At 38.9% G+C, this 14,416-nt stretch overlaps 1 protein-coding gene across 2 annotated transcripts in view; it reads right to left on the bottom strand.

The window, feature by feature from the left end:
• Nucleotides 1-14,416, bottom strand: part of DCTN4 (dynactin subunit 4) — a 31,228-nt gene that overhangs the window by 8,565 nt on the left and 8,247 nt on the right. Inside the window, exons 4-10 of one of the 2 annotated variants that reach the window (XM_045826294.1) lie at nucleotides 12,343-12,386; nucleotides 9,765-9,872; nucleotides 8,645-8,665; nucleotides 8,159-8,232; nucleotides 7,804-7,916; nucleotides 7,391-7,500; nucleotides 2,379-2,452 (exon numbers count right to left, since the gene is read on the bottom strand). In XM_045826294.1, coding sequence (XP_045682250.1) covers nucleotides 2,379-2,452; nucleotides 7,391-7,500; nucleotides 7,804-7,916; nucleotides 8,159-8,232; nucleotides 8,645-8,665; nucleotides 9,765-9,872; nucleotides 12,343-12,386 — 544 coding nt within the window. The remainder of the gene's footprint in view (nucleotides 1-2,378; nucleotides 2,453-7,390; nucleotides 7,501-7,803; nucleotides 7,917-8,158; nucleotides 8,233-8,644; nucleotides 8,666-9,764; nucleotides 9,873-12,342; nucleotides 12,387-14,416) is intronic. The other variant, XM_045826305.1, reaches the window with a different exon arrangement.

The following is a 14,416-nucleotide window of genomic DNA, read 5'->3' as shown; positions in this document are numbered from 1 at the left end:
TTCAGGCTTAGAGCCTATAGATATATAAGTATCACGGACGATATGTTCCCTATGTATTTATTATAATTGTTTTTGAGATTATGATTTAATCATACATTGTAGGAACATAAAAACCCTACTGTATACTTTTATACAGTATGTATAAGTGTTTGTGCCAATGTTTGAAGCACTTCACAAATACGAACTCATGTACTCTTCACCGCAACTGTGTGAGACGAGCATCATTACTACCCCCATTATACAGATGAAGCAACTAGCCTTAGGACGAGAAGGAACTTGCTGGTAAATGGCCAGGATTCAAACCCAGGCAGCCAGGGCTCCAGGGTCCTTGCCCTTACCCGCTGGGCTGTGCTGCCTTTCTAAATGAGGCCAATGACTTGTACTCACATGTGTTTGTTCTGGACTCAAAGCTGTCCAGGTTCAAACCCCAGTTCAGTATTTATATACCAAGATACTCCTATGTAAAGACCAGGGAAAGATATTTACCTCATTGTGTTTTGATTTTCTCAATTTTAAAATGAAGACATTAATCGTATCTACATCTTGAGGTTATTGTGAAGAATACATTAAGTGGTATATGTAAAAGTACTTGGAACAAAGTACTCATAAATGTTAGTAATTGTGCATATATTAACGTAAGACAAAATCTATTGCAGAGACATTAAAAGTGGGGGTGGAGGGGCAGTGAACTTTAAAATAGAGGTAATAAGGTATCTTAGCTTCAGACTAGGTACTTTTTCATGCTGGCCATCAGATTTACCCTAATAACTTAATACAAATTCAAAGGCCCCATTATCAAGGATTTGGATTTAGCAGAGCACATGTACTAAGATTCCCAGGCGCTACTGCCATGATGTCAGAAAAAAGGCACTTTTCCTCAAAGCAAGCTTAAGAAGCTAATGCTAGGTATGACCTGCCATTCAGGGTTTCCATCAGGAGCATAATTCTTAACTGAGAAAGGCGTTCACACCAGGCTTCACATGGACCATTTTCATAGCTTCCTTCCTTGCTAACCAGTCATGTATTAAATAATAGGGAAACAGAACATACTTTATGGTGATTTATAAGCTATAACTATAAAGCATTTGCAACACAACAGCTCAGCTCATTCCTCTCACAACCCTGAGCGGGAGGCAGGACTGGTGTTCCCATTTCAGAGACGCGGGAAGTGAGTCTGACAGAGCAGGTGACAGGCCCCAGGCTGGGCCCTTCCAGTTCCTCCCCCCTCGCTCGGCAGACCAGCACTCCTCAGCCTTCCGACCGCCGGGGGCGCTTGAACTGCTACATAACACTCTCTGGTACTAATGTCATCTCGACAGTCAACTATTTCTTTGTTAATGGTCGATGAGCTTGTCAATGAAATCATTCCCAGCTTCTGTCAGTAAAATGCTGTAATATACATCCTTATAAATGTAGCTTTACACATTGGTGCTTTTGATTCTCCAGAATAGATTTCTGGGATGGTGCTGCTGGGTTAAAAAGTCTATGTAACTTTGTCTTGATATTCCAGACCGTTCCCCAACAAGACGAGCAGATACGAGCCCACTGTCGATGTGTGCAAATGTCTACCCACTCTCACAAGCACCAGATGCTCTTTATCTTTTCAAGCTTTTCCCAACATGTCTCAGCATCTCTCCATCCAGCATTTACTGGTCCACTTGGAATTCCTCTTCTGTGAGCTGCCTATTCAAGTCCTTTCCGATTTATGGGAATTCTGCATTTCAGAGTGTTAGACTTTTATGTGTAACGAAATGGCAAATATTCTTTCCCATTCTACTGTCTGAGGACTTAGTTGTTGTGGCTTTTGAGTTTCCTGCCTTACTTAGGACGGATTCTCTCACCTTAAAGTCAAGAGAGTATTTTCCTAATTTTCCAAAATATTTTTCTTGTTTGACAGGTGATTTTCATACACAAAAATTCCCTTTCTACTGACAAGTCTCAGTGCGTTAACACTAACCACTTTTATCCCATGGGGTGAAGCGTTATTAGAACAGTTACATAAAATGAACATGGTTACGGGGATACTCTCCGTTATACACTGATTATTTTTTTTTCCGTTTTTCAAAAGATCGTTTCCAAACTTTGGTACTTTATAATTTGTAATGAGTGACGAGTGACTCTCCACCCCATCACCAACACAACCCCTGGCCCCAGACCACACTACCCCCTGTCACTGATACAGACACGCTCTGTAGTCTATCTACAGACCTGCCTTGACCTTCAGGGCGTGCAATTCAAAGCCTGCACTGGAATGGAACAGCAAAACTGCTGTGATGTAGTTCTTCTTTTCTTTTTTAAGCCAAGAAGAGTAAGCACATTTCACTATGAAAAAGAACCCCCCAAACAGTAACCAAAGACACCAATCCCAAAATACTCACACAGCAACCAGCTGGATTTTAAATTTGATAGATGTTGGATTAAATTCTGGCTTGCTCAAATTATGTTCACATTTCTAAAAAGAAAAAAATATATAATACGTATCAGAGGAAAACAAAAATATACTATGCTAATCCAGGGGGCTACTAAGTTCAAAAGGATACCATTTACTAGAGTTTTGTTTTATTTTGCTGCAAGACTACATGTTTTGAAATAGTATATGCTACAGATAACCAAAATATGCAAAAGATGTTTTGAACTTTAAGAAAGAAGCAACCACACTATCAAATAGTTATACCTTTGCAGTGTTTCAAAACTTAATAAAACACACACATACTGAGCACTTACTATGTGTGCTGAACAATGTAGATTTTGCTGTTTTTTCTTCGTGTTTTCTTTTATATTGTTTTTAAGTCCTTTTTATTTCCTTTCTACTAGCCCAGAAGGTACCCATCCTTGCTCTAAGTAGATTTAAATATCGCACAACTTAGAAGGCAGGTGTATCACTGTCCCCATTTCCCAGGTGGTGAAAATGGGGCGCTGGAAGAGTAAGTCATCTGCACAGCTTCCCAGAGCCAGTGAACACTGCTGTGGGACTGAAATCCAAGTAGTGTGATTCCAGTACCTGAGCTTTAAAATGTAAAACACGGTAACAATTATTTACTAATTTCTTGAATGGGCACAACATGCACCTCGTTAAAAAACCTTTAACACTACAAAAAGGAACAGGGTAAAGGTACCCATTACTCGTCCCCTGGTTCCTCTCCTGAGCCGACTAGTTTCTCATGCGTTGTCTCCCAGACAGTCCACGCAGATGAATTTATATGGACATGTCAACTTTCTTTTTCACAGTAACACAGAAGACAGCATTTTATGTACTCCCCTGCCCTTTGATCTTTTTTCATCTACTCTGTCTTGGACTTCCACACCAGCACACACGGCGGGGCCTGTCCCCTACTATAAGGATTTCCATAACTTACTGACCAGATCCAAACTGACGGGTGGTCCCACGGTTCTGCTACTACAAAGAATGCCACGGGAAGTATTTTCATACATCAGATCATTTTTCACATGTGCAAGTGCATTGGTAGAATAATTTCTTAAAAGTGGATCAATGGGTATGTGCATTTGTTATTTTGATAGTGCCAAATTGCTAACTTCTGCCAATCTGATAATTTATGAAATGGTATCTCACTGCAGTTTTAAGGTATATTTCCTTCATTACTGTGTAAGTTTGAGTATTTTTCCTATTTATTGGGTTTGGGGAGTTCTTCTGCCATGACTAGTGTGTTAGTATCTACTGCTTGTTTCTATACTGAGATATCTTTTCCTTACTGATTTGCTAAAGTTCTTTATTTTTTATTATTTTTTAATCTTCACTCAAGGGTATGTTTACTGATTTTAGAGACGAAGCGGGGGCGGAGGGAGATGGAGGGAGAGAGAGAAACATCAATGTCAGAAACTCTGACTGGCTGCCTCCCACTGGGGATCAAAGCCGCAATTTAGATATGTGCCTGACCAGGGATTGAACCCGCAACCTTTTGGTGTATGGGATGATGCTCCAACCAACCAGGCTACCTGGTCAGGACTAAAGTTTTTTAATATATGCTGAATACTAATCCTCTGTTAATTTTGTACCTTACAAATCACTTTCCTCAGTCTATGGTCTATCTTTTCATTTGGTATGGTTTTTCTCTGGAGTGGGGGTACAAGTTTGACTTTTAATGTGTCAAATGTAAAACTTTTTCCTTTACAGCTGTGCTTATTTGTCTTATGTACAGAATATTCCCTTACCCCAGAGTCATGAAGATATTCTCTCCTTTCTAGAGGTTCTGCTCTCCATATTTACTCTTTAAAGCTCCCAGTGTTCCTGAAATTTACTGTTGTGTATTGTGTGAGGTAGAGAGCTAAATTGTTCTTTTTTTTTTTCATATAATCATGTGGCCCAGCAAAACTTAATAGGCTATCTCCCCCATGATCTGCAATGCCATATTTAGTAAAATCAAGTGTCCTCGCATGCATGTGTCTTTCGGCTTTCTCTATTATGTTCCAATAGGATAGTTCTAATCTAATGTGTGTGGTATTTTTATGTTTATACATATATTTTCCCTCCTTTCTTATACAAAGTTGAGTACCTGCTGTGTAACCTGTGTTTTACATTTAAAAATATATCCCATATTAGTATATTCTTTTTCATAGACTTATAGCACTCATTGTATGGATGTACCTTACTCTCTGCACATTTTGGTTTGTATTTGTACAGGTGAATCTTCAGGGTAGATTACTAGAAGTGAGGTTGATAGGTCAGCAGGACATACAGCTTATTTACGTTCAGTAGATTTTTGTATCTGTATCAGGGTAAGGCTGGCCTATTAGAATGAGTTAGGAAGTAATCCCTTTGCTTCTATCTTCTGAAAGAGATTGCAGAGAACTGTCATAATTTCTTCCTCAAATCTTTGGCAGGATTGACCAATAAGCACATCTTGCCCTGGTGCTTTCTGTTTTGGAAGGTTATTAACTCAATTTCTTTAATAGATATAGATCTATTAGATAGTCTATTTCATGAGTGAATTTTGGCAGACTGCGCCTTTTAAGAAATTGGTCCATTTCATCTAAGTTATCGAATTTGTGGGTGAGTTGCTCAGTCTTTAGTATCCTTTTCATTTCCATGGAACTGTGGTGATGTCCCTGCTTTAGTACTAATTACTAATACTAAATACTAATTACAGAATTACTAATTCTGATATTAGTTATTTGTGTCCTCTCTCTGCTTTTCTTAGTTAGCCTGGCTAGAGGGTTCTTAATTTTATTGGTCTTTTCAAAAAAACCAGCTTCTGGTTTCATTGCTTTTCTCTAATGATTTCATTTTCAATTTCACTGATTTCTGCTCTGATTCTTATTTCTTTTCCTCTGCTTACTTTGGATTTAATTTGCTCTTCTTTTTGTAGTTTCCTAAAGAAAAGGCTTAGATTTGTGATTTTAGATCTTTCTTCTTTTTAAAAAATTTTATTTATTTAATTTACTTTTAGAGAAAGGGGAAGGGAAGGAGAAAAGGAAAGAAACATCAATGTGTGGTTGCTTCTCATGCATCCCCCACTGGTGACCTGGCCTGCAACCCAGGAATGTGCCCTGACTGGGAATCGAACCAGTTACCCTTGGGTTCACAGGCCAGCGCTCAATCCACTGAGCCACACCAGCCAGGGCTCTACTTTTCTAATATATGCATTCAGTACTATACATCTCTCTAACCACTGCTTTTGTTGCATCCAACAGATTTTGATAAGTTGTATTTTCATTCTCATTTAATTCAAAATATTTTTAAATGTCTCAAGATTTCTTCTTTGACTCGTGTGTTATTTAGAAATAAGTTCTTCAATCTCCATGTGTTTGGGGATTTTCCAGTGATCTTTCTGTTACTGATTTCCAGTTTAATCCCATTTTGATCTGAGAGCAGATACTCTATGATTTCTATTCTTTTAAAAAATTATATTGAGCAATTGATGGATATGATATAACCAAGTCCAACTATGTCCTTACTGACTTTTTGCCTGCTGGATCTGTCCATTTCTAAGAGAGGGGTGTGGGAGTCTCCAACTGTGACAGTGGATTCACTGAGCAGTTCTATCAGTTTCTGCCTCTCACAGTTTGGCACTCCATTGTTAGGCATATACAATTAAGAATTGCTGTTATCTTGGAGAACTGACCCGTTTTCTCCTATGTATGCCTTTCTTTATCCCTGACAACTATCCGTCCTTACTATGGAGTCTGATCTATCTGAAATTAACGTGGCTACCCTTGCTTTCTTTGGATTAGTGTTAGCATGGTATTATTTTTCTCCATCCACTTACTTTTAATCTGTACGTGTCTTTATATTCAAAATAGGCTTTTCCTTTCTTTTAAAAAAGGTTTTTCATTATAGAAATTTTCTAACATAAGGAAAAATATAGAACAGTAGCATAAATCCCTCAGAGCCACCATCATCCAGCTTCAACAATTAGCAATTTATTAGCCACGATGGCCAATCTTGTTTCTCCTGCATTGTCATCCACTCCCCATGCTTGGTTATTCTGAAACAAGTATCAGACATCATGTGACTTCATCCACAAATATTTTCCTATGTATCTCTAAAATATAAAGGTGTTTTTAAAGTAACAATACTATTATTATCCCTAAAAAATAAACAATTCTTTTAATAGCATAAAAAACATAGACACTGTTTAAATTTCCCCAAAGATTTCATAAATTTTTCACTCCTTCCTCATTCTTCCCCTTCCTTCCCTTCCTTCTTCTCTGGCCCCCTTCTTTTTTTCTGTTTTGTTTGAATCAGGAATTAGATAAAGTCTACACATGTTCGATATGTCTCTTAAGACCCTTCTAATCTCACACTGTTATTTGTTAGCAGAGGCCACTAGTCGCACGTGGGAATTTCAATGAATTAAGATGAAAGATTTAGTTCCTCAGCTGCACTGTCACATTCCAAGTGCTCAGCAGCCACACGTGGCTACTGGCAACCACGATGGACTGTGGTACCGAACATTTTCATTGTCACAGGGAATTCTATTAGATATGACTGATCTAAAAGGGTTCCTCTATTTTTTTATTTATTGAAGAAATTCTGTTGTTTCTTCCATAGATTCCCAGAGCCTGGATTTTGTTAATTTTTCTTCTTTCTTGCTTTATTTTAAATTATTTTTTTTACTAGTCCTCTTTGTTTCCCCTGTACTAAACTAAGGGCTATATATTCTTCACTATTTTTTAGGGGTTAGCATTATGAGCCTAATTTCCAGACACCTCCGTTTCCACACCTGTACAAGAGGTAACAACAGTACCTACCTCCGAGAGCTGTGAAGGCTGGGTTTGTGTTGGAAGCACTTACAATACTGCCGGGACACCCACATATGCTCTATTATTGACTACGTCCCAGAGATTCTGACACGGGCCAGATACCAATCACGTTTACTTCACGTTTGCTTTCCCTGGAACCAACGGCAGCTCCCCAGAAGGCAGGACCTACCCGGCAGCGCAGGGACCGTTTGATCAGAAGATGTTTGTGACGAGGGTAGAGCTGAGAAGCGCAGATTGGCTGGAAGTCAGGCTGCAGGAGGCGCTGCTGAAGGGTGGTTACTGGCATGGAAGGCAGAAACCAGACTCAGTTTAGGGACTTGCTCAACATCAGACTTACATGAAGTCACATAAAACAACTTTGCTTTTGTAGGTAGTGTTCTTCAAAAAAAAACTACCACATACAAATTGGACATCTGAAAGTTCTTCAAACAACTACTTCTATTAAATCCATTTTATTTTCAACATGATTCATTTTACTACTATCAACTATGCTAGAGAAATTTTCAAATCACAAGGAATAAAAGCAACAAAAGCAGAATTAGTTATAAAACATAAACAAAATAAAGTCATGTGTCAAATTACCCTCTGTTAAATTGACCGGTCTTGTATAGTAGTCTTCAGGTAGAGGCTCCACCTCGTCTACAGCTTGAGCTGGCTCAATCTTTATCTCTTTCTGGTCCTCTCCTTCTTTAAGGCTAAAAGAGAAAAAGCAGGAATTTTCAAGGGTCCACCTGATTGATTACCTTTCAAGTCTATGACATCACAAATTGAAGTCTTCCTCCATTATAGAATATTCTTTCTGCTTCGGTCTTTTCTAAGTATGAGGATCTTCTTCACCATTGGCAACTGTCATTTATTTACATAAAAATCACTTTCTTTCAATGTTCACTTTAATACCTGCTTTTTTTCTTCAAAGACACTTAACGTCCAAACTTACGAAAGTCCAGCAAGGGTGCTGATGGTCGCGCCAGCTCGTGGTCGCTGAAGCCTCGTTCCGAGACCGTATTTGTCCTAAATAGGGTTCAGAAATTCCTATTAGAAATCTCACCTTCAAACATCCTACTTATCAAAAGAAAGAATTTTGGGTGGGACAGCATGAGAAGCACAGGGAAATAAGCAAAAAAACCAACAAAACCAAAAGAAACTAATTTGAAAGCTTTCTTTAACGAGAAGAATTTGTAGCCCCACACCATCTTATTGTTAAAATAATAAAAGCACCAAACAGGGAGACTAAAACTACATTAATATAGTAAAACTGAACACAACGTGATTTTTTTTTACTACTAATCTGAACGTATCTAAGCTATGGTTTGGATCAGAACCACGTGTAGTGTCTAGGATAAACGATCTACATCTTCTTGGCACACCAGCGACCATCTGCTAACTTCATCAGGGTCAGCGAGAATCATAAAAGAGAACTTACCACTACATGAATAGTGTGTTGCTGCAGGCCCCCAAATAGCAGCAGGTTGCAACAGAGACAAAAAAATGCAGCATAAGATAGAAGCAAACTCATATGGCAGGCAGGTCACGTGGGAAAGTTGGAAGAATGATGCATTTAATTCACATCCCTTTCCTAAATACACTACGGCATATGCTGTTTGTACCAATGGACTATGCGGAAAAACTCACGACGACTTCATTGAACTGTTGGGCAAATGTAGGTGCTTTGTGAGTTTTGTAGGTGTTTTGTAGGTGCTTTTGTAGAATATTTATAAAAATATTCTAGATATTTTTATATGGGCCTCACCAATTCATAGGGTTTTGGTGGCTTAACTAATCCTCATGCAGAAGCAGTAAAACAAGTTATTTAACCTTTACAGGTCTTCTTTCCTCCAGTGTAAAATGGGGATACATCACCTATTCCAAAGGACTGTTGTGACAATTAAGTGCTTAGCAAAGTGCCTGACACATCGTTTACTGCCATTCTCAAGTGGTATTTACAAATACCTGCTTGGCCCCAAGCAAACACACAGAAACAAACTGTTCTGTGAGAGCACCCGGAACTTGGAGACAACAGAAACGCCAAATCCCTATTTCCTGCTTCTGATTGGTAGCATCCAGACTAGTAAAGAATGACTTCCATAAATACTTCCTATTAAAAATCACACTTGCATACATGACTGTTTATTTAACCACACTAATACGCTGTGTAAAGTCAGTGTTTTTATACTGAAGAAACACGGGAAGGTGCCCCAAAACTGTAACCAGAGCTGGAAAACCACTTCTGGGTTTCTAATGTGCAAAAACTGTAACAGTCCGGTGGTGTCCCCAGATTGAAGTCTAGCCTCTTTGGAGGGTGATCAGAAGAGAAGCGGGAGTGACAGAGAGAACCAGGAATGTCCCCCACACTCCAAGACAACTAATGAAACGGTAAACATGTAACTGCTGGGCTGAAAGCCCTCTAGTCTGAGGAGCCCTTCTCTGTTCCCCATCCTTCGGCACCTAGGGACAAGGGCCCTCTCTGAGACAGTCCCTGTTCTCATGCCGCAGTGGTCCTGACCCATGAACGGCAAACTCCTCTTTGCACTGGAAGTCCTCACCGAAAAAGCCAAAGGCATGTAGTTTCTACGCCGTGCCAGTTTCTTGCGATCTCGCTCCACCTTCTCCTTCTGAGCAAGCTGCTGGTAATATTCAATCAGTTTGTTCATCTGTAATAAATCAAAGACTCAGTATTTGTTTCAGAAAAAAGCTAACAGGGAGTATACAAAATTAATCAACTATACTGACTAGACATACAATAAACAGAAAAGACAAATTATTAAGGTGGCAGGTTTGCCCTTTTCTTCAAAGAGAATTTATCTTCATTACGTAATCTACTTTGGAATTGAAATGCAACTTTCCAGGTCAGAAACAGGAAGAAATGGGCGACGAAAAGGCTTAGAAATGTCATGCTCTCTGTTCACTGCTCCCCTCCTTCATTACCGCTTTCCCCGCACAGATGAGCCTTTTTTCTGACGGCCATGGGACCATCTATTTCTAAGAAGGTACTGTTTCACACTCTATTTTCTCCCCCATTCCATCACACATTTTCATTTTTATGATATATTTTAATCATAAAATATGTTAATTGTGAAGAGTTCAAAAAATCCACATGCAAAAATAAGTGAACCTTCTCTTTTGTCTCTTGTGCCCAAATCCAGTCCGTCCTCACCAGAGGTACCCACCATTAGAGTTTAGATATCCTTCCTGCCCATTTACAGGTAAAGGTCTGATATTATATTTCTCATACATTAAAAAAGCCCATGTATAGACATACAGCTAAATATGCATAAAAATAAACACAGGCCTTTTTATTTTCATGTAAAAAAAAAAAAACTTCGCCCTGGCTGGTGTAGCTCAGTGGATTGAGCACAGGCTGCAAACCAAAGCATCACAGGTTCGATTCCCAGTTAGGGCACATACCTGGGTTGCGGGCCACGGCCCCCAGCAATCACACATTGATGTTTCTCTCTCTCTCTCTCTTTCTCCCTCCCTTCCCCCTCTAAAAATAAATAAATAAAATCTTAAAAAAAAAAAAAGAACCTTCCCAGCTGCTGTGGCTCAGTAGACTGAGCACCAGCCTGTGCACTGAAAGGTCACCAGTTCCATTCCCAGTCAGGGACATGCCTGGGTTGCGGGCCAGGTCCCCAGCTGGGGGCGCGCAAGAAGCAACCAATCACTTGCACATCAATGTTTCTCTCCCTCCCTTCCCCTCTCTCTGAAAATAAATAAAATCTTCTAAAAAAAGAAAAAGAAAAAAACTTGTAACATTCTTTTCCACTGAAAGTATTATAAACATCCCATCTAGTACATCTACCTCCTTCTTTTTAAAAGCTACATCTTATTATTATGCAGTGCAGATATTAAATCATTTCCTTTGATAGGACTTAATGCTCTCCTGGTACCCACTCTGGTCCTTTCAATTCAGTAGCAATTATGTCTGGGAAACACTAATCTGATCCTGTCAGGTCTTTGCTTAAAACCTTGAAAGGATTCCCAGACTACTCAGCTTGGCCCACACGCTCCTACAGGGCCGGACAGCAAACCCTTCTCGCCAGCCAGTCGCTCAACACTGTGCTCTACTCAGCCCGCCCACCTTGTCTACAACTTGCTCTGCTTCTTCCACATACAAGCCCCTTGCATATGCTGCTCCCCTGCCTTGAATTCCTTCCCTTCTGCGCCTGCTGTCCTGAAATCCTAGCGACACCCTTAGGATTGACTATCCCCCTGATCAATGTCCACATGGCACAATTTCTTTTCTTCATGTGACTTAGTTTTCCTTTACCTGGGAATTATCTGATTTTGTTTTCCCTAGCGGATAGGGACCGTGGATTCCTATCGTTCAAGACAGTCTCTGGCACATAGTAAGTGCTTGATAAATGTTTGATGAATGAATATATATTTTTGTGCTTAAGTGTAAGTATTTCTGTACATCTGAATCTAGAAAGGTACTGCTGAGAGCTCAAGAAATTTGTACTAATTTACACAACTGTAACAACAATATATGTAAAAAGGTACAATTCCCCACGCTATCATTCAGGGCATTTTCAGTATTTATCATTTTTATTGATGTCGTAAGTAAATGATTATATTGTTTAATTTGCAATTTGATTGTATATACTTAATTTCAATAGTATTTCATTATCTTCTTCACATTCTATTTTCAGGGGCAAAAAAATCAGCTCTAATGTACACTATAGAGATCAATTCTCTATGAACTATTAAAGGATGCTCTAGTCATGATTCTATAAGCAACTACTACTGAGTCAAAGGGCATCTTCTAAATTAGAGCTGTTTCCAGGAGTTAGATGTATGTTGATAATACTTCCAAGAGTATGTGAGAAGACAAGGAACCTCAACTTGGTAGGTACGTGAAAAACAAAAACATCATTTCCTTTTTCCAATTCACAACTTGAGCCCTGAACTAAAACTATACCCAGGTTTTCCTATCAACCCAATGGAAAAACTGCCATCGTGATTTAATGCTCTACCATGAGGAACACTTTCGATGTGGAACAGACACCAAAATAAACGTCAAGGACTTCTAAGCACAGGCCACACCTACTGGTAACAGAAGGTCTTCAGTCCTTCTCCCCACCTTTTCTTATTTCATCCCCTCGCCAACAACCTTTTACTCACCCGCTGAGTGTGAGGATTTTCAGGTTCCTGCCAACCACCGCTAGCTGCAAAACAAAGGAGCACTAAATGAGAACTTTATAATTTGATCATTTTATTTTCACAAAAATAGGTCATCTGCAGGCCACAATATAAAACTTAAAAACATAAAATCACAGAACTTCCAAGAAAGAGTCCTATAAATTATATAGACCAGAATGCTCAGAATAAAATTTTTCCTTTAAATAATGGTGATAATAATCACCAGCACAACAAACACGTTTCATTTCATTTTATTCTTGTAACAACCCTGTGAAGGGAGGACTTTCCTTACAATATTAGCCTTATTTTACAAGAAAACAGAGGCTCAGACAGTTAAATAACTTGCCCAAAGCCACACTGTTAGTAAGCAGTAAAGCCAGTATTCAAACTCTGACGCGGGAGACCCTGCTCTTACATGCAACACTGTGCAATTTCTCTGTTTTATGACCCTGGTTTGGAAAAAAAATTCTTCCATGAGAAACAAACAGCATAAATCATAAAGGAAAAGATTTTTCCAGGAAGTTAAAAGTAAAACCATAATGAATACTTTCAACAAACGGTGCTGCAAACAACTGGACACCCAGAGACCAAAAACAAATGAGCCTCTACCCTACCTCATACCTTACCCTGGATGGGCAACAGACTTACTCGTAAGAGCTAAACTGTAACCTTTCTAGATGAAAACCCCAGGGAAAATCATAGTGACCCTGTGTCAGGCTAAGCCTTTCTTCACTAGGGTACAAAAGACACAAACTATGAAAGAAAAAATTGAGAAATTGGACCTCATCAAAATTAGCAGAGTCTTCAAAGGACACTGCTGAGAAAATAAAACAGCAAGTCACAGACTGAGAGAAAATATCTGCAAAACATGTCATGAACAAAGGGTTTGCATGTAGAATACACAACTGTTACAACTCAATAAAAAGACAAAAATTCAGTTTAAAAATAAGCAAAAGATTTGTACAAACATTTCACCAAAAAAAGTGTGTGTGTGTGTGTGTGTGTGTGTGTGTGTGTGGTAAGTAAGCCCACTAAGAAGATGCACACTAAAACCACAGTAAGGTGTACCCCTACACGCCCACTGGTATGGCTAAAATGAAAAAGCGTGGCAACACTGAGGGTCGTTGAGGAACTGAAATTCTCCTAACATTGCTGGTGAGAGTCCGAAATGGTACGGCCACTCTAGAAAATAGTTTGGCATTTTCTAGTTGTTAAACATACCCTCACCCTATGACCCAGCAATTCTACTCCTAGGTATTTATGCAAGGAAAGTGAAAACATATCCACACTAAGACTTATAGACAAATGTTCTTAACAGTTTTATTCATGGGACCAAAACTGGAAAAAACCCAGATGTCCATCACTGGAGAAACTGTGGTATTGGGTTGGCTAAGAAGTTTGTATGTTTTCTTCCATAAGATGGTTCTAGTAGAGCTTAGCTGTCTTTAACTTCATTCAAAAATACAAGTTTTGTTAGGCTGTATTGTGACAGCTATCATATCAGTGTGCATTAAAAGAAAAGTTACCAAAATAGGTGAATTTTTGTATAGCCATTTTAATATTGAAGATGGAGGAAAATATGCAACATTTTTGGCATATCATGCTTTATTATTTCAAGAAGGGTAAAAAAGCAAAAATAGATTCATGCAGGGTATGGAGAAGGTTCTGTGACTGATGGAACGTGTCCAAAGTGGTTTGTGAAGTTTCATGCTGGAGATTTCTCACTGGACAATGCTCCAAGGTCAGGTAGACCAGCTGAAGTTGAGAGTCATAAAATCCAGACATTAACTGAAAACAATCAATGTTACATACACCATGCAGGAGATAGCTGACATACTCAAAATATCCAAATCAACCAAGTTATTGTGAAAATGAAAAATTTGTCTTTTATTTTTATGGAAAAAACTATACAGACTTTCTGGCCAACCCAATACATCCACACAACAGATACACTACTCAACAGTAAAAAACAAATCATGTGTGAGCCTCCAAAGTATTAGACTAAGTGAAAACAGACACCAAAGAGTATGTACTAGAAGACTCCAATCATATAAAC

This window comes from Phyllostomus hastatus, unplaced genomic scaffold, assembly GCF_019186645.2.
Source record: "Phyllostomus hastatus isolate PE091 unplaced genomic scaffold, TTU_PhHast_1.1 phas_contig_150, whole genome shotgun sequence".
NCBI classification, from domain to species: domain Eukaryota; kingdom Metazoa; phylum Chordata; class Mammalia; order Chiroptera; family Phyllostomidae; genus Phyllostomus; species Phyllostomus hastatus.
Note: the sequence above shows the minus strand (reverse complement) of the source record. Positions and strands in the feature narration are given on the sequence as shown.